Source organism: Neodiprion lecontei, chromosome 1, assembly GCF_021901455.1.
Source record: "Neodiprion lecontei isolate iyNeoLeco1 chromosome 1, iyNeoLeco1.1, whole genome shotgun sequence".
NCBI classification, from domain to species: Eukaryota; Metazoa; Arthropoda; class Insecta; order Hymenoptera; family Diprionidae; genus Neodiprion; species Neodiprion lecontei.
In genome coordinates, this window is record NC_060260.1 from 41,018,207 (window position 1) to 41,042,379 (window position 24,173).

General features: G+C 43.5%; 1 protein-coding gene across 1 annotated transcript; it reads left to right on the top strand.

Moving 5' to 3' along the window:
• The first annotated feature begins 8,368 nt into the window (after nt 1-8,368).
• LOC107216649 (F-box/LRR-repeat protein 14) lies at nt 8,369-23,003 on the top strand. Its single transcript, XM_046732552.1, has one exon. It carries the CDS (start codon nt 9,095-9,097, stop codon nt 10,526-10,528), a length of 1,434 nt encoding a protein of 477 aa, XP_046588508.1. The 5' UTR covers nt 8,369-9,094; the 3' UTR covers nt 10,529-23,003.
• The last annotated feature ends 1,170 nt before the right edge of the window (nt 23,004-24,173 follow it).

Sequence of the window (24,173 nt, forward strand, 5' to 3'; positions counted from 1 at the left end):
GACCGGCGCATTCGGCGTGCCGAGCGAGAGTGCCGCAGAATCCAACGTGGTAGGACACGGACCCGTTCGAACGATCCTCCGCAGGGTCCCGTCGCTCTCTCTCCCCGTCCTCGTCGACGTCCTACCAGACTCGCCGCCGATTGGCGGCCCCCGCGGCTCGCGTTTGTTAGCCACCCGCCTATAATGCTCGCCGAGGATCTTCTACCCTCGACTAATTTCGTAGAAATCTCTCATCGATCATCCCAGAATTATTGTTTTCATTACTCGTATGTTCACGCCTTTTACGGATCTCGGAGTTTGCGATTTTCATTTCCATAATGAAAAAACTCTACTCTCGAGCGTAGTTTGTCACAGTCCGTAGGTGAAGGGGAGAGTTACAGCGTCGACGGTCTAAAATCGTATCTTTTCTTCTTTTAAGGCAATGAAAAGACTTGGAGCGATTTGAGTTTGAGGACTTTATTGCTTGTAGTTTCAAGAACATTTCATAACTTTTTCATTGATATTAAATAATTAAAAACATGGTGTCACGGCGCATATGCGTAGCGAACGACTTAGAAATCGGGGGCTTTTGCGGTGACGCATCTCCTGACATCACTGTCCAACTTGCAACGGGTAGAAAAAATTTTTCGAGCTGAAAATACTTTTTCAGGGTTGAGCTCGTAGCGCAAGTGTTCAAAAAATAATGTCGTATCAAATATATAGGATTGAGAACAAAAAATTTCATTTTTCGACCAAACAATTATTAAATAAATTTTTATAACAAAATTTTGGGATTGCAATTTAAAAATGCAGCCCCGAGCTCGAATCGATAAATAAGTTTTAAAACTTGTGTAAAATTTTCAAGTCGATTGGCTGAAAATTGACCGAGGAATCTACGCCACCGGATTAAAAACGTGGTCGTTCGCTACTTATATGCGCTATGCAGCCATTTAGTTATTAAATTCAATTAAAAAATTCTGAACAGTTCTTAAAACTTGAATAATAAAGCCCTTCAAATCAGATTGCTCCGAGTGTTTTCATTTTCTTTAAAAACACTCCTGAAAATAGTTATGATTTTAGACCGTCCAAGCTGCACCCCCCCACCGTCCTCCCGCTTACGATGACCAAAATTTATCGGAACTTGGACAGAATTCGTATTTCCAGGCGTAACGTTATACGTAACGTGTGATACTGGCCTCTCGACAGACATACTTAACAAGGAGGCCAGCCCTTCCGGATGTCAGTGATTGGTAACGGTGCACATGTCCTGCACGGTCCATGGTGGTGTACACCTCGGTGTGGTATCCTGGGACATGCTGGATAGGTTTAGGTATGCATCTATCTAGGCATGTTAAATCTATGGCCGCGGGTTTATCGCGTCCAAAGTATACGTGGGTATACGCGTATACAGCGTCTGTGCAAGATCATCTTTTCGAACAGGCAGACAAGAGAGACCGCAGGCGAGGGCGGCGAGATCAGTAGCGATCGTTTTGGTCCAGAGTACCCCACTTAGATCTTGAGATAGCCCCGTCATCTAACACCAAACTGGTTTTTTGCGAGCAACGGCTTTTAGGCTGCGTTTCGCTCCGTTCCTTCGAACATCCAAACCCCTTTAGCAGCTACTCACCGCACTGCAGGCATAGAAAGGATCGAAGGCTCGGGTAGCACGGGTTGAAACGTTTAACGGAAAACGTTCCGTGCACTTTTTTCTTGACATTCAATTCTCGCATCTTAACGATGTTACGCAAACCGACAGATTGGAGTAGAAGGTGGAACGAGGCTCGAGGGTCGAATCCGGGAGCGCGTCTCCACCCACGCGTCTGGTAACGATGACGTATTACAGGAAGCATCGGCCAATAGGAGATCCAATTTACTGATCTCCCCTTCTCTGCTGGCCAATCGTAGCCCCACGAGGGTCTCTCGGAGATGCTCTCGTTGTCAGCTGCACGGCAAAAGGCCGGTCTGCGTAGGTTCGTATCATCCCTCGTGCGCTTCCGTGATATTGTACCGATCTATGCAGACTCCAATCCCCCGTCTATATGTTGTAGGTACGTGCAGGGCGATAAGCATCTTATTTACGTAACTCTAACGGGCTTCGATGGAACGCGGCCTTCGTCCGGACTCACCACTTTCACGGACTTGACCTACTGCTCGTTCGACGATAGATCAATCGAAATCTGTTTATCGGCGATCTTTCGTCAATTTGCCACAACGACCGATAAATTATTCTCCTCTTTTCGTAGTCGGACATATCAGCATTTATCATTATACCGATCTCAGCCGGAACAGAGTCGCCGAGTGTTCGAATCGTCATAGAAGGTGGTGATGGGAGTCCTCGTATTCACAATTAATGGTTTGCATCATTCACGAATTGTGCAGATATATTGTTACTCGGTGCTTGACTCAAGCACTTGACCCAATGTTATACGATTATTTTTCACTAGTTCGCTTTGACATTGAAGGACGAACCCGGCGCCAGATGATTGATTATTTGCAAGATGTTCACGGTCAACAAGCGACAAACAAAGACATTTGCGTTCTTATTGATAACGACTTGCTATCTTTTAACTGTATAGTATTGCCATGAGTAATAAATCGGACCAGTATTGCATGTTCTTACACTGGCGATATACAAGATTCTAGCGTTCAAATATAATTTGAGTCGACAACGAATATCACGAAACATTTACAATCTCTCTAGAAATGGTTTTCCAACTCGCCCTGCTTACAAAGTCTCATCTATCGGACAATTTAGTATCTCTGCCGAGGTTAACAAAGTCTGTTTAAAAAACTCCATCAGGCAGTCGAGTGTTCTATGCGTGTCGCGTCCCGGGAGCCCTAATAAACGTAGTAAAAATTCTTCTCAACTCTATTTTCGGGCCTCTTGCAGCAGCACCGGCAGCGTTGCAGCAGCAAGCGGTCGCTTCTCATTCCTGCGATAGCGATGCGGTGGCGGCAACTTTTGGCTCATCGCGCCTTTCTTAACGAATAGAAAATATTTTTACCCCAAATTCTTGCATGTAACCGCACACCGACCGACCCTTTTCCTCCCTGATAGACCCTTTGAGTTCGACTAAAACATGGTCCGTCCTCTCTCCCCGGGACTGCAGACTATACCAATCTGGTTGTAAAACCGCCATATATGTACGTTAAATGTATATACCTTCTAATATAATACATGATACATGCCAAAAGAAAAATGGCTGCTCCACTGAACGGTTTTTTTTTCTTTTTTTTTTTCACTTGAACCGCAACGGATATTATTAATTTCTTTTGTCATCTCAGGTAACATTGTGTGTTCTTGAAAGTGAAAATAGTAAAAATTGTGAGAAAGAGTTTTCCATGTATTCACGTTGCGTGATTTAGTTTTATCGATACGTGCATAATTTCACGCGGCAAAAATTGATTTTGTCAAATAAATATTTCACTCTGACTATAAATTGTTCAACCAATGGTTCGTTATTTCTAATGAACCGCATTTGCATTTCAAGATGCCAATAAGTGTTTTCGTTTAGCAAGAATAGTGAGGACGAGATGTACAAGTAGACGCATTGGCTGTACATATATATGTGTATGTATATACATATTTATATGTATATTTATATGTATATGTATAGGTCCCAGAGAACCTGCAATTGAAGAACGATTTCCATCATCCCATGTACAACCGTACGCGTATATGTATAATACCTAATGTAGGTAGGCGATGGTGGCGTGATGAGGGGGTAGCCGCAGGGTGGCCCGGGGTGGTCCAGACGGCTGCCATTTCCTGTGTAATTTGAATTATATTAGGCCTATAGCCCGCGCCCCCCGGGGGTCATCGGGGGGCTGGGGGATTCCTCTGTACGGACTTCTCAGCCTTAATTCTGAGAGCATTTCGAGACCAAGCGGGGCTCCCACAATAGCTCCTATCATCACGTATTGTGAGGCCCGTGTTTAGGGCCAGGTGCCCCCTTCGTCCGTTCATCGGTTTGCGTTCGCGCGTACAGTCAGCCCACGAACTGATTTCAGTCAAACTTTTTCATGCATGAGACATCCTCGGCAGTCCATTTTTCACCGTTATTATCATCTCTGTAGGCGCACAATATTGTTTCGCTTCATTTAATTTTACGAGAAAATTCAAATAAAATACCGTAATGCTCTTGTTAGATTTCTGCTTTTTGTAGCCACGAAGAATACTGATGGCATGGATCGGGGAATAATTAGAAAAACGCTTGTACAGATAAATGAAAATTACAGGATTGAGCGCAAAATTTGTGGAGATTTTATTTAAATATGTTTCTGCAATTCAATCCAACGAAATTCCCATCTTACCACGCAGTAGCCACAGTAGTAGCATGGCGGTTTCAATTATATATACATTTCTTTTTCACCCATCTCATCGGACACTTTGGCAGTCATCCAACTTCCATGGTTGATTTTCAACAGTGTATGAATTTCAAAATTTTCGAGTATTTGATTTGTACGACAAAATTGCTTATTATCAATATATATATACATATATATATATATGTATATATATGAATAATTTTATTCATTTTGTAGAAGAAAAAAGTTCCGGCAATATCGCTGTCGGTAATGGAAAGATGTACGCTACCCTGCCGACAGAGGCTTGGGTTAGTCGGTAAGAAGAACAAGTTATATTCACGGTCGCTAATCATATTGACGTAGTTTCCGCTGGTATAATATACAACTCTTGTAGTGACGGATGCTGGTAAGACAAGGATTACAGAACGGTAGTCATCCTGCTCGTGCCAATAGGTGGCGATAAATCCTAGAACATAACCGTGGACACACATGGAAATATCTTCGGCTGTCCCACGCCTTATTTGAGATTTCATGCAATTTTTCCCTGTAATATGTACCGTCAATTTCGATGCTAAAATACAAGGATTTGTATGAATTTTGAAAGCAATTTCAAACTCTCAGTATTTACTTGAATCGTAATGACTTGTGTACCAAAACTTTCTCACTTCTCGACTGACTCGATCGCATGAAGGATAAATCAGCTCGAAAAACGATTTAAAATCTATAATCCCAAAATATATAAAACACCATTTTCTCTGTGACTCCAAACCTTCATCCCGGGCAGTATTATTTGATTGTAGCATTGAAAAATGAAAAAATACGAAACACTAATTTAAAATTGTTTTCTGTACTTGACTTGAAATCGAATTAGATCTCTCTCGGATTGCCTACACATTCATGAATTCGTTCAACAATAAGTGATCTGTAACTACGACGGAACTACGAATTACCTATGCAAGTATAGATGATTTTACGAACAAACGAGCGAGTTAGCGCAATTTAAGTATATAGATTGCGAAACATTTGGGTTGTTGTTTCGAAAATTTTTAATTACGGTTTCATTGTAGGTTCAAGTTTTTACGTTGCGGCTTGAATAGAGCGTCTTGCAAGGCGTTCATTTTTTGATCGCAGACTTGGTCATGTTTGACGATGCACGAAGGGTCGTTCAATACGCAAGCCGTATACATTCATATTTTTATACTTCGGGCTGGGTAGACGTATAATATAAGTTGTAAAAAAAACTGGTGGGGGCGGCACGCACGATAAGCCGCCGTCCAGTATCTATGTACGCGGCCCAGTGAATGATAACGGAACATGTATGTAGCCGCTGCACGAACGTTACGCGTCTATGTATAAATACATGCTGCGTGGAACAGCTGCAGATCGCGAAGTACGAGTATTTATCTTCTCTGTGTGTTCTACGTTTTTTACTATAAAAAACAGCGCTCCACCGCGCTCGCACCCTTCGTTAGAATCCAGCCATCGAATTTTCTCACGTAAATCGAGTGTGCATTCTTGTAGATATGTACAATAGAGACCATTCTTCCGCCGCGACCCTGCATGTTTTCTATGTAACAGCCATGAAGTCAAGCCGGATCGTTCTTCTTGTCTATCTTTCTGCAGTCTGTCTATCTATTTGTCTATAGAATGTTAGGGAACGACAAGCGGTATCTATGCTACAGATAAGCCGTATCAGAGTGTAAATCTTTACTCAAGAGATTAAAACGGGAACGTGGACCTGAATCAGTGCAGCGTTTCTGAGTTATGAGATTGATACCGGAGAGCATTACCGAATATTTTTTCGTCCACCCACCCAATGCACTTGAAGAGTTTTAAATTGACGAAGTCTGCAGATTTTCTTTCGCTCGGTTTGACGATCAAGCGAATTCTTTTACTACGTCTCGATGGTTTAGGTAAAGTCTAGAGTAACGAAATCGGTGTCCGCGATCTATCCGACGAATGAATTTTTACGCTGCGCATGACTGGAACTGTCATGTGACTGATCACATATTTTTCACATAAACAAATATGTCTTATTTTATCTACGATAATATGTAGTCACGGTGACTAAACATTCATTTGACAAGGCGTCATCGACAATTCAGTCTATCCGATCAGACATTTTATGTCATGGCATAATATAGACACTATTCGCCGATAACGTAGTCCTCGGATCTTGACTTAATTTTCTACTTTGTATGTAGTAATTCTGACTAACTAGTTTTATCGGAGTACACATTCCTGCCAATTAAGTAATAAATTTGCCGTCCCAAATTTAGTAACAACATTTCGTGCAAAGGCATTTGTGGCAATACAAACACCTAACCACCTCGAAAAATTTGAATAAGTTCAATTAGCACGCAGAACGAGTACATTCGCAACCGTCATGCACTTTCGTGTAATTCTAAGCACTTGTATATGTAAATAGGTGGGTACCTTCGTACATACATGTATGCAGCGTAGCTGAATACACCAGGAGGCAACGCGTGTTTACGATTATTACATTAACAATATTGGGCAACTGCAGAGCGGCACCGCGGCACGAAACCTGACGATCACCAGCCACCTGGTAGTGGCTCTGGCAGACCTGGCAGGTGGATACCTGCTTGTGTATTATAGGTGCATGACTGCAGCCAGGCGTACACATCGGCGCCTATAACGTACATGACAAATACATCCACGACTTACCTTGCCATTGCAGACTCATGCACGCGCACATGTGCATCTGCTTGCACAGGTCATCAACTGAAACTACAAAGCTCTCCGAGTTTCACCCGATCGGGTCGGCAGGGTATATAACGTAAAATTTTCCTGCGTCAAGGTGCGCGGTTTATGTTGTGAAAATAATTGTCAAGGGTTTCTCCCGAGATATTCGCAAGGTAGATCCACGTCGGATCATTCCGGAGAATCGTCATGAACCACCGTCTCACCTCTGTTCTTCGGGAGAAAAACGAGACCACAGAAGAAGAAGAAGCGGTATGAGAAATTGTGAATAAAAATGTTGCGGGTACTGTAGACACCGTTTTGTATCCTGGAATCGGCTTCGAGGTAAACGGGTTTGACCCACCAGAGACCCAGAGCTGGTCCGTCTATCCTAGAGTCTTATGGCGCACCTGCGCACCCGTGGCTCGGGTATTGTACGCACATGCATGCATATTATTTGTACGAGTACGCACATAGATTAGGCTTATGCATACAGCGTGTAGAAATTATATTTGCGTACACGAGCCGGTGCAGCGAGTATACGGCCGTGCCTCTGTTATATATTATAAATTTTGCAATTCAACGCCTATGCGCGGTCGAACGCGTATGCGGCGCGCGGACAATTCGAAAAAAATTTCCTCCCCACCCCCGCCCCGCGCAACTCCCGCCCTCTCTACAGCCTCTACTGGAAAGTTTATCGTATAGCGACATTTTCCCAACCTACGCAACAAAGTTTCTCGTCCGATTTCACCGAGATGTTGAATACACACGCTTACGCGTACACATAGTTATCGTATCACATGTATCTTCGATATCATATATGATAACGTACCTACGTATAGAGGAATAAGGAACGGAGGCAATAAAAAGACGAACAGGAGGAAAGGAAGAGAGAACGAGATGGAAAGTGTATGTACGATGCGCGCAGGATGCGACAGATCTTGTACTATAAGAAAAGGCTAGAAGGACGTAGGTACGTGTAGAATACACATGTACGTACGAGCGTAGTGTAAGCGAAGTAAAAGGTGAAAAATAAAAAATCAATCGACGTTATCGAGGCACGATCGAGTTCGGTAGCGAACGAGAGGCGAACGGGAGCAGCGGGGGCGCCTCGCGGCTGGTCCCGCCTCTCCTAGCGAAAACTTAAAAATGCCGCCGCAGAGCGGCCCGAATCGATATCCGCCGGCCGGGTCACGTGACCCTGCGTCGCCGCGGCCCCGCCAATCCGGCCTCTGTCCGAGCCGTCCCTGGCCCCGCCTCCTTCCCCCTCCGCGGGGCTCTGATCCCACCGCCACCTGGCCGCGCGCCGCGCGCTGCGCTCGCCGCCAAGTTCGAACGCGGGGCTTGAACCGCAGTACGCGACTGGAAGCGCACTCGTTAACCTCGGCGCCATGTCGCTCACCCCAATCCACGACGAGTGACCTCGCAATCACTCGCATACTCGTAGAGAACGCGCGTTTCTATTCTCCGTAATACGTGTATTTTTCCTCTCCGCGTACCCGGCGTGCGTGAGTTCGCAGGCGTAGTTGCGCGGTCGCAATTCGATCGGTTCCGTCGCGTCCACCTGATGTATCACGACGTGTCGTGTAACCCGACGACGAGCGGTTAACGTAACGACGCGACCGCGTCAAACTCGGTCCATCGTCGTCGGTGTGTCCTCGGTGTGTTTCGATAGGTGTGCGAAAGGATTTTTCTTCTCCCCACCCCACGATCGACGGAAGTGGTGTACCCTTGTGGTCTGTTTTTCACTGTGCAGGTTCGGTGACGGGGCTGGAAAGCGTGGGCCAGTAGTCGTAATAGTGCCGTGTGTCGGGTCCACGTCCGACTTATCTCCGTCCGTCGCTGCGGCACGCAAACGAGAACGACACCCGGATAGATATAGGCGTAGCAGTGATAATAATATATTCGTACAGTGCTGCCGGATGGTTTGAGTGTTGAAAGTGACCTCGCCGGATACCGGAAGTGAAGTCCCGCCTCTGAAATGGCTTGGTGAAGACAAATCTGCAGCTGATCGCTGAGCAGCTTGTCCGCCGAGACCGCGGTTATTATGCACGCGATAGACGATAACCGGCATCGTTGCCCCCTGCAGCATTGAAGAACGAAGATGGAAGAGGGTCAGCTGTTGCTGACCGAATTACCGGCTCTCCCGCCCCTGAGAGGCTCGACGGTATTGCACAGGCCTCAATACTATCCGCTCCACCAACCCCACCTCGCCCTCTCGACCCCTCACAGTCAGACGATACAGCACACCCCCTCGAACCCACCCCACTACGGCAACGGGGCGACGAATCTTACGACCAACCACCAGGGAATACCGAGGCAGCTCCCTCCGATCCCGAGGGGAAACTCCGCGGCGAGTACCCACGTGTCCAGCCTCTATCCCGAGATCCTTGCCCTGATATTCAGCTACCTCGACGTCAGGGACAAGGGACGAGCGGCCCAAGTATGCGCGGCGTGGAGGGACGCCGCCTATCACAGGTCCGTATGGAGAGGCGTCGAGGCCAGGCTGCACTTGAGGAGGTCGTCGCCGGCACTCTTCGCCAGCCTCGTTCGCCGCGGGGTTAAGCGGGTCCAGGTCCTCTCCCTGAGGCGTTCCCTCCGCGACGTAGTCCAGGGGGTGCCGAACCTCGAGTCGCTCAACCTTTCCGGATGTTACAACGTGACGGACGTCGGTCTGGCTCACGCGTTGATCCAGGAACTGCCATCGCTCACGGAGCTCAATCTGTCCCTGTGCAAACAGGTGACCGACACGTCGTTGGGGAGGATCGCGCAGTACCTGAAGAATCTCGAGGTTCTCGAGCTCGGCGGGTGCTGCAACGTCACCAACACCGGACTCCTCCTGATCGCGTGGGGCCTCAAGAAACTCAAGAAACTCGACCTCCGGAGCTGCTGGCACGTTATGGACCAGGGCATCGCCCATCTGGCAGGTCTGAACCGCGACACAGCCGACGGCAACCTGGCCCTCGAACACCTCGGGCTCCAGGACTGCCAACGGCTCAGCGACGAGGCACTAAGGCACGTCTCCGTCGGCCTTACAACCCTCAAGTCCATCAACCTGTCCTTCTGCGTGTCCGTGACGGACTTGGGACTGAAACACCTCGCGAAGATGCCGAGCTTGAGGGAGCTGAACCTCAGGTCCTGCGACAACGTAACGGACATCGGCATGGCGTATCTGGCCGAGGGCAGCAGCAGAATCTCATCCCTCGACGTCTCGTTTTGCGACAAAATCGGGGACCAGGCTTTGGTTCATATTTCTCAGGGCCTTTTCAACCTCAGGTCCCTGTCCCTATCCGCGTGTCAAGTTAGCGACGAGGGAATCTGCAAGATTGCCAAAACCCTCCACGAACTTGAAACCCTTAACGTTGGCCAGTGCAGCAGGCTCACGGACAAAGGACTCACCACCATTGCTGAGAGCATGAAACATCTGAAATGCATCGATTTATACGGTTGCACGAGGATCACGAAAACCGGATTAGAAAGGATTATGGAATTGCCTCAGCTAAGTATATTAAACCTTGGACTATGGCATCTGCGGTGATGGCATTCCCAAATGAACACTAGTGTCTAAAAGGAACATTTCGCTTAAGGTTAACACACGTTCGTTGAAGGGTAAAACGAACAAACAAGACAAAGAAAGGATACGAAGCACCTTCGACTTGCATCGTGATTATTATCAATTAATTATATTTTTTATTGTTATCAAAAACTATTACCTACCTGCTGTCGTAACCATTATTGGACTGTTAGAAGCGCGTAACGGTCACATGTATACTAGTTTCCATTGAACCTACACCGGAATTTCTCGTTACGCATACACGATAGACGAAAGGATGAAGAATAGTATAATATTAAATAGTTGCTCTGCAAACAAAGAAAGACAGAAACGGTGAATCACGGTACCTATCACTCTGTCATGACTCCTTATCGAGGCACCGCACACAATATCGCAAAGAGACACCGACGTTTTCTTCTGTTATTATAATCCAAGTACGCGCGTGTGTGTGTGTGTGTGTGTGTGTGCGCATATATATATATATATACATATATATACACGTGTATATATAAAGAAAAATACCTCTTCACACTCACACGCTTCGCCGTGCAAGGAACAAGAACTCTCTCTACGTATTTTGCCTCGAATTTCAACGTGCAATGAGTGTCTGTCCCCCTCCCCCACTTTCTCTCTCTCTCTCTCTCTCTCGCTCCATCCGGATAGCTGCGAGTGAACGTATCATACCAACCATAGCTCTGAACAAACTTACGATATGCACCTACATAGGTGCACAGGCATATCCGTATACGTACATAGAAGGCATGACACACGCGAAAACATTGATGGTTGCGCGCCTACGTCCTCATCGTACATCTCCAACCACCCCAGTAATGTATAAATATGTATAGCTTGAACACTAGGTTCATCACGCATGAGTGTATATATGCATATAATATATATATGTATATATATGCGTGTGTGTTTGCATGCATGCTCGCTCGCGCGCGCGCGGTTGTGTGCATTTGCGCCGAAGCTACATACGACGCGTAACCACATCTACGTGGAGAGAAATAGCTGCGTGCATGCATACGTGTACGCCGGCGATACGTAGGAGGAACGATATTGTGAAATCGATTCGACTGTGTCGTACGTCCGTACGTACACTCCACCCACGCTTTAAGCAGTTTTGCCACGTTGGCATCGCGACCAAAACTCTCCGACATTCTCCTCTTGTTCCACCTTCGACACCAGTCAGCATCGCCATCGTCAATTGCAGCGAACCGTCGCCGCTCAAGGGTCGAGAAATAAAAATGTAATACATAGATCGAACTTAGTTTCCAGGGATTATTCGATATACCCGACAAGTCCGAGTTGATGCGGCAGATAGTTAGACTCGTCAGCCTTTGGTTAACAGCAACAAGCTTACACTTGTTATGCCCAAAAGATTTACCGACACTTCGAGCCGTGGTTGAAGCATGGTTGAACGACTCTAACCATCTGCTAGACGTGCGTTTTCATGCTGATGTTCTTTCATACGCGATAACCCGACTTTGGACTCGTCTTGGTGTATTAAATCATGCGGGAGGGTTGTGACGTCATATAATACGCGGGCTTTTACGTTACGTTAAGGCTGCATTAGATACCCGTTGAAGATAAGATCGTCGGTAAAACATTATCAAGTTAGGTATAATCTTAGAGCGATAAAGAATCGAGCGATATATGTCCGAAATTCAGATATTCAGCACCAAGTTAGCTACAAGAATAATTTCGAAACATTTTCTGGAACATGGCGGGTCTGTAAAATTTCACTATCGTGTCAACGAAGAAATGGAAACGGTATTTGGTAGAGGGTAAACCGTAACGGATTAACGGTGCTGCCTTGCGGTGTGGACCATTGTATAATCTCAGATATCGGAAACAGCACAATACCCAAACCCTCGCACGCAAATGCATAGGGTTTTCTACCGCGTAGGATATGAACGCTTATCCGAGTGATACATATTCTCCGAAATTCCGCGTACCGGGAGTCTTTTTCAGAATTCAATATTTTCACCCAATTCCAGACCATAAGTCTTCCACCTAAGTATTTAAATTCAAACAACCAACATCTATGGTGCTGATCAATTTGATCAAAAAAAAAAATAAATAAAAATGCGTCTTCAAATATACCGAATTCTCTGTCGTTATACAAGGAAACCATCCGAAAGTGTTTTGAAAATACTATCATGTCATTAACATACCCACGGGATGCTCTCTACAGCACAATTGAAATTATCGCTGACAATTATGACAAAATATTGAAACTGCACGTGTTTTGAAGTTCTCATCAGCTGCCAGAGATGTGGAACTCTGACAAAAGTTGACGTACGCTTAAATAATTTGTTTTTGCTTTCGTAACGGTGAATTGACGACTTAAGGAAGATAGCAACGGATGCAATAGTGGTAAATAAAATAGTAAATCGACGAATTTATAGTTTACGAAAGATAAGTAATCGTGGATTTTGATCGCGTATTGCAGAGTCGCGGTGCCGGACGGACACACGTGCGTTCCTGTACCTCGTGTTTACATGCATACGTGTGTGCGTGAGTTCGTATGTGTGTATGTATATGTTTACATACGTACCCAGGCGTGAAGTAGAAACGAAGAAGGCAACGGCTCTTACCCATCGCGTCAATGCTACAGCAAGGTGTTAGGTACTGTTGCGTTAGCTGTACACACATGCATATATTTAATGCGCACGTCTCTATCACGTGTGTGCGTAGGGTACACGTGTCATTTCCGAATCGGCATTCGAGTACAACCAAGTTTTCGAATTAATATCAAGCTCGGCATGCCTGAAGTACGATTTGAATAAGGTTTATGGGTTCATCCGTTTGTAGGAGGAGTGAGAGGAAAGGAAATAGGGAAGAAGGCTCAGAACTGAAACGGTTAGACAAGACCGAAAATGGGAAAATCGGGTTGACAAATGTCCGATAAAGCCACGTCCAGCCTTCCGCAGACTCATCTGAAGATGGTGCTTCAATATTTACAAACACTTCCCATGCTCGTATTCTCGTATTTTCGTTATCCAATTGGGTCCATTCTTCCCTTGTATTATTTCGAAGCAAAAGAAAAAATGAAAACTGTATGTATCGCGGCTAAATTGAAAAAAATAAGGACAGTGAAAACTTTTCCGAGCGACTGTACTGGAAGCAGAGTATGTAGTATATATCTAAGGGACCCGTCGTCCCAAGTCGAGCCGAAGGGCACCGGGCCAAAGAAGGGCTTGCAACAGCCAGCCTCTGTTGGAAGTTCCGAGGAGAACCTGAATTTCAGCCGGGCTCGATACGCGTATAACGCGTAACATACACACGCACGCACACCGACGGAATACGTGCCCGTCTACCTGGATACCCGCCAGCGCTTGGGCCCTAAAAACCCGAATCTTGGGGCCCCGCGCGTCTCTGCACGACGCGAATATAAAAATAAAACTGGAAATACAGGCTCGTCTTACTCCTTCGGAGAGGCAAAAATTCTTTTCCCATACGGGTAGATATCTATTCGTTTAGTACGGTATTATTCTGACGGAATTAGACGTGGTTGTACGTACGGAAAAAAAACGTTTACGCATATTTTTCATGTTAGTGGCTTTGCGGAATAACCGGTAAAATATTTTTCCTCGAATCCACTAGCAATGACCGGTAACAATACACTGTCAAGGAAATTTTTCGTTCCAACTTATCTTTAGTCTTGGATTTTCTACATCCGTCCCTTTTATTCCTGCAATAACAAAGAAAAAAAAAGATGTGTTCGATGAATGGGATAAACGGAATGAAAAAAAGTTGGAAAAACCTGAATTTCGAACCAATTTTTTAAATAACATTCAAGAGACGCGAACATTTGACTAAATATTGTTTCAATCGCCGTCGGTGTACGCAGGCGAAACCCTCGGACAATAATTGCCGATGAGGATTAATATAAGAAAAATTGCTCGAAGGTGGAACGAGTGGATGAAGCCGATGACTACTTCACACGAGTGTCTGGATAATGATAATCGAAGGTTGCGCCTCGAAGAAATCAGCACCTGTGCGATAATTTAACGTGTTATATTTCCGATCCGTTTTTCCCTGTCGCGATAATTTTTTTCTAATCGTTTCTACTTTCGGCCGATTTATGAGTTACACCTTTGTTTACCCATAACATCAACTGTTATAATACACAGACGGCGTCGAAACCTGGTCACTTACTTACCAGCTCCTTCCATGTTCATAAACATAAATCTTACTACAATGGAACACGCGTAATTCTCTCGCCTCCATTTTCGTGACGTATATAATCACGTACGTGAAGCAAAATCCCTCACTGTATCGGGACGCGACGCCATTGTACAAATGCTCAGGTTCTTGCGTTCTCCAAGTTTCTTCGTTATAAAAACTTTTCCCCGTGCCTATGGTCTCCGTTTTTCCGGAGGCGAAGCGTCCGCTCCAACAACTCCCGTTCTTTTTTTCTCTCTTTTCAGCTCTGACGCGCCGCCCTCGCCTCATTTTTTTTTTTTTTTTTTCTACGAAATTCCACCAGGAATTTTACCAGATTGAAATTTTTCTACATACAATTCTCGACCATTCCCCCCGCGCAACAGAAGAGAATTCACTGGTATTGAATTAATTCGATACGCAAATTTGAGAAAAATAAACATTTTGGAATGAATCATTTCTATAAGAATTCTCAACCGTTAACTTTACGCGATCCAAGTGAATTTTGAGATTTTGGACTTTCATTGAAGATAAAACCGTTATACAAAATCCATGCTTGCTACCATTTTGTTTGGCGAACGTGCCAAAGATGATCGTTTTTACGAAGTCTGAAGTTTCAATTTTGTATCATCAAATCAATTCTTCTGTAAATTATTTCAAATTTTTTGAGTGAAATTTCCTTCGCGGTGGTAACTATAGAACGTTGTGAACGTAATGTTTTGAAACACTCTGTTATGCACTGCGATACTACGAAACCCTCAAACGCCCCCCTATCATCGGTCATTCCTCTGTGCGAATCTTCGCGCCGCCCCTCCATTGTGCCCGAACGCAAAAACTGAGTAGGTGAAACCAAGATATTCCAAGCCTACCAACACGTGAATTTGAACGACCCTTTTTGCATTATAGTTTCAATTTTGAAAACATTTTGACGTTATCGATCAACGACTATATCCGGTCCATTCATTCACTCCTAAACCCTTGATCGCGCGGTAATATGAGCCCACAGTTCACTTTCGACAATAACGAAAATTGTCTAGGAACAGGGATGAATAAAAATACCCGCATCCCCTCGCTTTCGATTTCGCACGATGAAGGAAAAGAAAACAAAATCAAAGAAAAAAAGTTAATAAAACGTAAAATACGAAGGGAAACGACAGGATGACAAAGAGAAAGGAAAGAAATAGTCAAATTAATAGCGTTGGTCAGGTTCACGTGACCTGGCGCCGCGGGGGTGGATGTGTAGCCTCGGCGAGGGTGCCGCGAGGTTAGGAGTAGGACGGGGTGACGGGGGGAACCCCGCATAACGAGGGAGTCACCCTCCGTAGGCTAGGTGCTATTGTAATCGATTGGAGACGGAGCGGAGGTAGGGTGCCGAGAAAGGGTGTGTTCCCTAGGCTCCCCTGGCGGTGGTCCCCTTCGCAGCCCCGTTACTCATTGTCTGGCCGCCCCATCCGCGGCGAATGCCCCAGACCATAGCCAGACCCTCGTAGACGATGCCTAGTGCCTGTATATGGGTGGATATTGCCGTGCGATCGTGGCCACGTTTCCGTACCGTCGGTGTATCGAAGAATTTTCCGCCGGATGTACCTTCGCCTACACGCGTTTCGTTCGATCCGTGAAAATTCCTCTTCACTAATCTTTAAACCGAACAACGCTGTAGTTGATTATTGCCTCCAGAATTTTGTCAATGTTGTTACGTTATCACTTTTTTTAATTATCACCACGTCAGGTTCAAGCGGTCATTTTTTATAGATTTGAAACTGCAGTTGTGCACGGTAACTCTTGCTGGAATGGTTATTTCGATTGCATACGCGTGGTGAGCAACTTTCCAGGCAATCCGTCGGTTTGAAATCTTTACTCAAATTGGGAAAATGAGCAATGGTCGGTAAAGGCACGCTGAAAGAGTGAATTAAACTACAGACAAATAGATAGAAATTTTTAATTACGCTTAAGACTTACGACCCTGCAGCATATCGTAGAGATCTGTACTGTCCGGAATATTTGGCGTGCAGACACGTTCTATACGCGGTGCTGTTGTTGCTCTTTCAGGGAATAATAATAAAACCCTCGATAGGTATTTACGCTTTGAGTACAAGAAAACTTGACGGTTAAAACTACATTTTCGTATTACGTCAGTAATTTTTCGTTACCTTTGAGCATGAACCAATTTTTTTTTTTTCTTGAGTTCAGTGTGCGACGGGTGTAGACAATAATATGAGATAAAGATTAATTATACTTTTAAAAGCAATCGGGGAAAATAACGCACTTCAAGTATCACAATTTAAATAATAGAAATACTTTAAGAAAATCTTCTTAAAACTTTCGTTCGCTTATTGTTCTCAGCCATCCGATACGAAAATTCTTGTGCCTGCTAATTGTATCAACGAAAGATTCCTGCGAAGATAACTCGGAGCTCCGACAAGCATTCCTCGCAATAATAAATTCTTTGCACTGAAATGTGTTTTCTGGCATAAAAAATCTTGCTATTACCATTGAAAGTAAAGTAGGTATGTGAACCGTGGGGTATGAACAAGTATAAAAAAATGTATACTTGAATGCAGATTTAATCAATTTTCTTGATTGAAAGGAATTGAAAAAAAAAAACAACCAAACAAACAACACCAATACTTGTTTGTGATTTCGATTTACTCATCGTCGCGAAACGTGGGTGAAATTCGCTGTATCTTTCGTTGGGATTTCGAGTACAGAGTATTATAAATACTGCAGCTGAAAGTATATATATATATATATCTTTGGAGATGAATTCGTGATAAATAGCGATAAGGAAATAAGATGAAGGAAGAGAGAAACTGCCCGTGGCCCAGATACCGAGGGGCTTTTTGGCTTTGGCAAGGGTGGCGTTGAGGGTGAGAGACAGGGGAGGTAAAAACTTTTGGATTTTATAACTTTACGACAGGGTGAAAACAGTTGAGTCACGAAGGGGTGCAGGCTATCGGCCGTCGGCACTCGAGGTGTACCACCCCCACCCTCGGCAAACTCGTGTAAACGGCTGCCTCTCCAACTATAATACCGGGCGTCGCAAAACTTTGACCCGAGGCGAGCAGGCCAGGTTCGTTGTTAGCGACGTTGCAGGGCCAGAACCTTTACCCGACAAACTTGGCCCGTTAAATATTTATTTCTCTTCTTTTTAGGGCAAACCCGGGCTCCACGTGTGGAGGAAGCGAGACTACCGCGTAAAAACCCGCCATCATAACTTGACTTGACGAAAAACAAAATTGACGAAATCGAGTAAAGGCCACGAAATGCGGCAAGACCTCGACGCGCTTCCTCCCATTTTGTTCATTGCTAACAATAAGAATAGACCGAAACAACCACGCGGGTTCAAATGAAATCTGGATTAGTTTTTCCTTTTCGGATACAATTGAGTCGGAAATTGAATCGAACGGTTTTTAGTCGTAATTGTAGTTGTTGCGGTTATGGATGAACCTGTAAGACAAATTCAACACAGTCACCGTCCGTGAGATCATCGTTTTTTAAAAGCTTTCAATTTTTTTATGTACCTCCTTTTTCTTCTCATCTTGGATAAAATTCCAGCGACTTTCCTCGAGCTGCGTCAAAATCATAATTTATGTATCCGGATTCGTTTTTGCGTTTAACGGTGGATGTACGAGTAGAAAGGCAACTTTCTTGCTATTAGGAAACCTTGTTCTTGTATACTTGTTTTAATTTAACGTCCTCGTGTAATGGCCGAACTTATTGGCGCTGTAAATGCCCAACGTTTAAAAGAAAATACCATTACTTCCGAGACAGCTGTATTGACGAAAACTGACTACCAAACTGTTTTCTTCAACGGTACATCGCAGTATGCACTTAAGCCAGCAAACCGTACTAATGCCAATTGCCTGCATTCGTGTTTTTCCTCAAACATTGGACCTATCGTAAAGTAAACATGAAAAATACTCCCGACATTGAAGTTAGTAACGTTATCGTAACGAAACATTGGAGGAAATAAATACTATTTTTACAATGATTTTGAAGGAACGAAGATTTGAAAATATAAGTTCATATGTTTTACATATGTTTTTCAGCAACGCCTTTTCCTCGGCATGAATCGTTACGATAACGTTACTAAACCTCAACAGGGTAAATATTTGGCTTTCGCAGGCAAGGCTTAAATACGAGTCCTGCTCAATTGTGACGCGATAATTAGTTATCTATAGTCTATCGTTTGGAAGTACAACAACCCATTCGAAGATCTCGGTGGTAGTTGACAATGTTGAAGTTACTTCGAGCCGAGAGAAAACTATAAGCAATACATACGTGAAGCGTGAAACGAGTTGGTTTAGCAAATTAAATTGCCAATTTTTAGGCATTCGTCAAAGGTGAAATCGTAGCCCAACTATTCCTACTGTCATTTTGTTAGGCGTGAAATATCGCTGAATAACTCACGGATGTTGAAAATGATCGTACAGCCGGAATTAAATCGCGAGTGTTTCAACGGCAGCGACGTCGAAATTTCTACCAGCGTTAATCGAATTCGCTCGTCGAATATTCTACAGATTCGTAGTTTTTCACAAATTAATTCAGTCAAGCTGTACTCGACTTACGCTACTTCACACTAAAAATCTCGGTTTAGGGAATTCAATTTTCGCGAATCTATCACATCACGCGGATGGGCACGATTCGCTCTGAAAGTCACACTACACGACCATTCTCGGTCTCGCGAAATTACCATCATTACAATTTTTCGAATTACTCGTAAACGGAAACGTGAAATCGATTTTTCGTCTCGCCCCGGTAAGCTTAAGACTAGCGAAGCCGCGTAAGATTGAGGCATTCGGTAAAATCAATTTATATAAATAAAACGTTACGTCGCGCAGCGTTTGTCCAAGGGTTCGGAATTCCTTCGGCCCTGATGTTTAAATTTTTTATCACTCGTACGGTCCAGCAAAACGAAAAGAGCGCCGAACTTGATATTTATCGAACACTTACCTGTTAGATACACGCGTGTGTCTCCGATACGTAACAGCGGCAACGTGTAGGTACGCGTTATACCTTTCTGCCGGCACATGTACATGCATGTGCGTACAACGTACATCGGCATGGGTATACGCGTACACGTCCCGCTCGTCCAAAGTTCCACGCACGTGATACGCGGGCGAGCGAAGCAAGGCGAGCTTGTAGATTTATACACGTACCTATACGTACCTTGTGCATCCGTGTGTGAAATTTCGTCACGATACCTGCAGAGAGTTCGGGCGGCCATCATGGCTTTACCTGCTTGATAACTGCTATCTAACTTCTAAGAAGGCGACGGCGCCGCGCTCCCGCCTTCAGCTGCGGGTCCCGCATATCCGATCACTCGACTCTTACTTACGCTTCATCCGTTATGCGTTTTACGTATCACGGCCGATGCGGGACGCGATGCAGAGGAATAAGTAACAAGGCACCGGCACGAGGTGGACGTCTGATACAGCCATGCGCGGTTCGCTCTATGCGATAGTCGACAAAATTTTATACGCGTTATGCCGCAATATATACAATTCGTTACGAGTCACGCGGTGAATCCGCAACACCTCTCTTTCGGGCCTTCTGTGTTGGCACAAACGATATTGCGCATCTTCCAAAAAGTTACAAGTAAGGCAGGTATGCAACATACCTGGAAATTATCGTCTTGAGGTGGAGTATGTGAGAAATAACGAGTCCGTAATGCGTAGCCTGCGCACGTTGCAGTGGCTTGGCAGTGCTGACGGAGTGCCTACATTAGGTGTGTTATTATCAAAATTATCATCGGGACCGGATGCTGCGCGAGCGAGCCGACATCTCCGGATGCATCTTGTTAGGCAGAAGTAGGATTTAAGCGCCGTTTTACTGCCGCCTGGATCGGGCAGCAACGACCAAGCCCAAGTATTACAGACCTCGCCCTCCGACGCGTGTGTAACGCGGGTCTTTGTTCGTCGGGAAAAACTCAGTACATACAAATGGATGTGTTCGTTTGTTGTGTAAGCGCACGACACGACCTTACAACCCAACGAGGTTGAAATAACCTAGTTTGGCAAAGCTTCATTCCTAAATTTTTATCATAGACCAACAATTTTCATTTTAACTGCTGTCGAAAAAAAAAGAAAAAACAAACAAGTAGGTACCCTCGGGCTACCGTATCAAAAATGTTGAAATAATTGTGATTATCCGCAGTCTCGCAGACATAAATTACAAAAATGGCCATCGTAGAATTAGTCTTGAGAAGTATAAACCGGTATCCGGTTCGCTATTTCATTTTTCATACAAATATTCAATCACCCGTTACTGCGAAAGAATGTGAGCGGTTTTCGCCTGTTCGTAGAACAACTCCCTTTCTTTTGAATCCAAGAATTTCTCTATATTTCCGGCATACGATACACCTTGAGGAAATGATGAAAGTTGGGAGGCTGATGGATTGACCGCACATGCGCAAAATAATTGATCTCTATTGATCGATGAGATCGTGCCCTGCGGTATTTTCGAAACCAGACGCAGGAGCTGTCAAACCCTTAGATACGCGTCAAGTGGTGAGTTGAGGTTACGTTGTTACGATACCTCGTAATGCAACAATCAGTCAATCGACAATAAATAATTGACACACATACCTGAATTACCGAATCATTTATTTGAGATCTGCTTAAATAAAAAAAAAAAGAAGCACTCGCCTTGCGTAACGTCCATAAGTCGCGTTTGGCGGCTGAAACTTGGGGTGGCCAGCCGGCATTAGAATATGTCAGTCACTCATCCTGCTAATTTTCACAATACTTCCTCTCGGTATATACAGATGAAAGGATACGGGGCTAGGATGCTAATCAAATTTGCAACGCGTAATCGTGGGTCAACATATACACATATATTTGCATACACTGTGGAAATAGGCGTCATTGACAGTGGTGATGAGACTGGTCCGTATAGAGGAAGTATAGTGCCGTGGTACCGTCACCTGTCTTACACAGTAAGTTCCCCCTCCCTCCTCAAACGAAGCAACGTAATAGTACATATGCAAATGCATATACATACACAATTAACATGAAAAGACGTAAAGTGAGTTATTACTTATTATTATCATTATTGTCATTATTAATTATTGAATAAGTTGAGTAAATGTACCTCCTCAAAATTAACGATATCGTTATAGTTTTGTATCATAGCGGGGCGCAGCGTCCCTGCAATTATACGATTATAATTATGATGATGATTATGTACATATTATATACATATATATACATATACATATTGTATAACGTCGAAATATCACAATGTGTAAAAACTTTTTTTCAAGTTTCTGTTTGTAAATATATTGTTTAGTTAGTTTCCGATATTACAATTATTATCGTTACAAATATTATTACGACCATTATTATTATGGTTCTAGTTGACCGTATCTAGGGAAAATAGTGTAACGACGATAAATTTATTCTTTTTCCCCTGTTTTTGTTTTGTTTTTTTTTTTCGATTCTTTCTTTCTTTTTTATCTATTGGAATTCGTCAGGAAATATGCACGATAGTGACATTAATTCGTCCGTAATATCCGAGCAGCAATATTATACTTTCCAATTATGATATTGATCTACTTTGCGTTTTGTTATCTGTCGATAAAAGTGTTTTTCATACGTAGGTAATTTTATAATTTCCGACTGCCAGGCAGTAACAATATTCTTGAATGAATTTTCAAAAAAACAGAATTTATTTATATATCACATTATACGATTTGCGTGATTAATAGATTATTATCGGATCCTTTTTCATTTCAACGAGTTAATTCAACGCTGAGCTTGATTTTACATGCATATGTACGATTTGATCAACGAACAAGTTCGACATACCCTTGTCTAGCTGTGTAACATACATAATATCGATGCATATACGACTTGTATGTAAGAAAAAAATGTACCAACAAGACACGGGAAAACGTATGATATCAAACACCTAATTGACTTACTATACACCTACCAATTAAGCGCATGTACTCGCTAAAATATACATATATACATATATATATATATGGATATATGTATGCGTGTGTATATATACATATATTATACATATAACTACCGCCGCCTGAATAAAATTGAAATTAAAACATAGCAACTTGAATAAAAATCGAAAAAAAAGAAAAATATATTCAGTCAACAAACATTCGTTGCAACGCGACGCGCACCGAAATCATATTGTAGTTAGATTACTTTGATTGTTCATTGTTGTAGATTTTTTATAAAGAGGAGTTGAAAAAAAAAAAGGGACGAGAATAAGGAGTGTGAAGTGAAGAGAAATAAGAAAATAAAGTGAAACGAAATTCTGGAACGGAGTGCTTTTCATTTTTTAGCGAGTCGAATTCGAGCCATGGACGTGCGGCGGAAGGAAAGGCGAAAAGAAAGTAGGATCCAAGCCGTGAACCTTGCAAAAAGTGTGCGCGTTGTCGTTTCTACCACGTCCCTTCTTGCCCGGCGCACGTCCTTAGAATATTAAGTCGGACCTACGCAAGCAGAGGATTTATTCGAAATAATAGGTGAAAAAAAAACTCACAATCAAATGCGAATTCGCGCAGTAAGTATAAAAAGGAATGCCAGAAGATTTTTTTAAAAGACTTGGCTCTGCACCTTCTTCGCTTCGTTGCAGGACGATATTATTTTTTTCTTTGCGCTAAATTGTAACGTGTAAGAAAGAACTTGCTGAAAAGACGCTTGCCTTTTGCAGAAATATCTTCTTCATCTTCCAAGCTTTCTCCCAATCGTTTTTACTTTTATAATTTTTCTTTTTTCTTTTTTTCGTTTGTCCAAGTTTCAATTCTTCCCGAATTATTTGACTAACCTGCGTTATTGGGTTCGTATCCTACGACAGCTTTCTTCGTTATCCTCTTCCCGGTTACAGGCGTTAATTACCATAATACTTTCTGCCATCAGAATTCCATGTAATTTGTGCTTTATTGTGTTTTTTTCTAAAGAATTATTCGCTGAAGTACCTTGTGTTATCCGAAAAAATTGAGCCAACATCTAGTATGTGTAGACAGCAAACGTTGCGTATACGTATAACGAGGCATAAGTTATAAATTGAAGAAAAACGAAAATAAAAGAGAATGCCAAATGTTAGCCTTAAGTAAAAATGACCTAAAATTTTCTCTGTTAAAAATTGTTCAAGGGATTTTCTATCAACTGTTCAATTCTCCGTAACTGCATACGACATTTATACAATTCTTCACGAACGATCACGCATAACGTTTACTTTTTCACACACCGCGATTTGTAATGTATCGTTAGAATTGTAAGAAAATATAAAAACAATTCCATACCATCGCAATCGAATCTTTGTACTTTGAGGCTTGGTTATAAAACATAATTTTAATACCTTTACTTTTTGTTGGATCTGTACAAAGCGCAATTTGTGCCGCAGAAATTTCTTGATTTCCGATTCCAATATTGATTCACGTTGATTAAGAGATCGTTCGCGAGTGATTTTAGATGTCGAATGAATCTAT

Excerpts from the sequence above, each read along its gene's own strand:
- LOC107216649 (XM_046732552.1), top strand. The coding sequence starts at position 9,095 with ATGGAAGAGGGTCAGCTGTTGCTGACCGAATTACCGGCTCTCCCGCCC.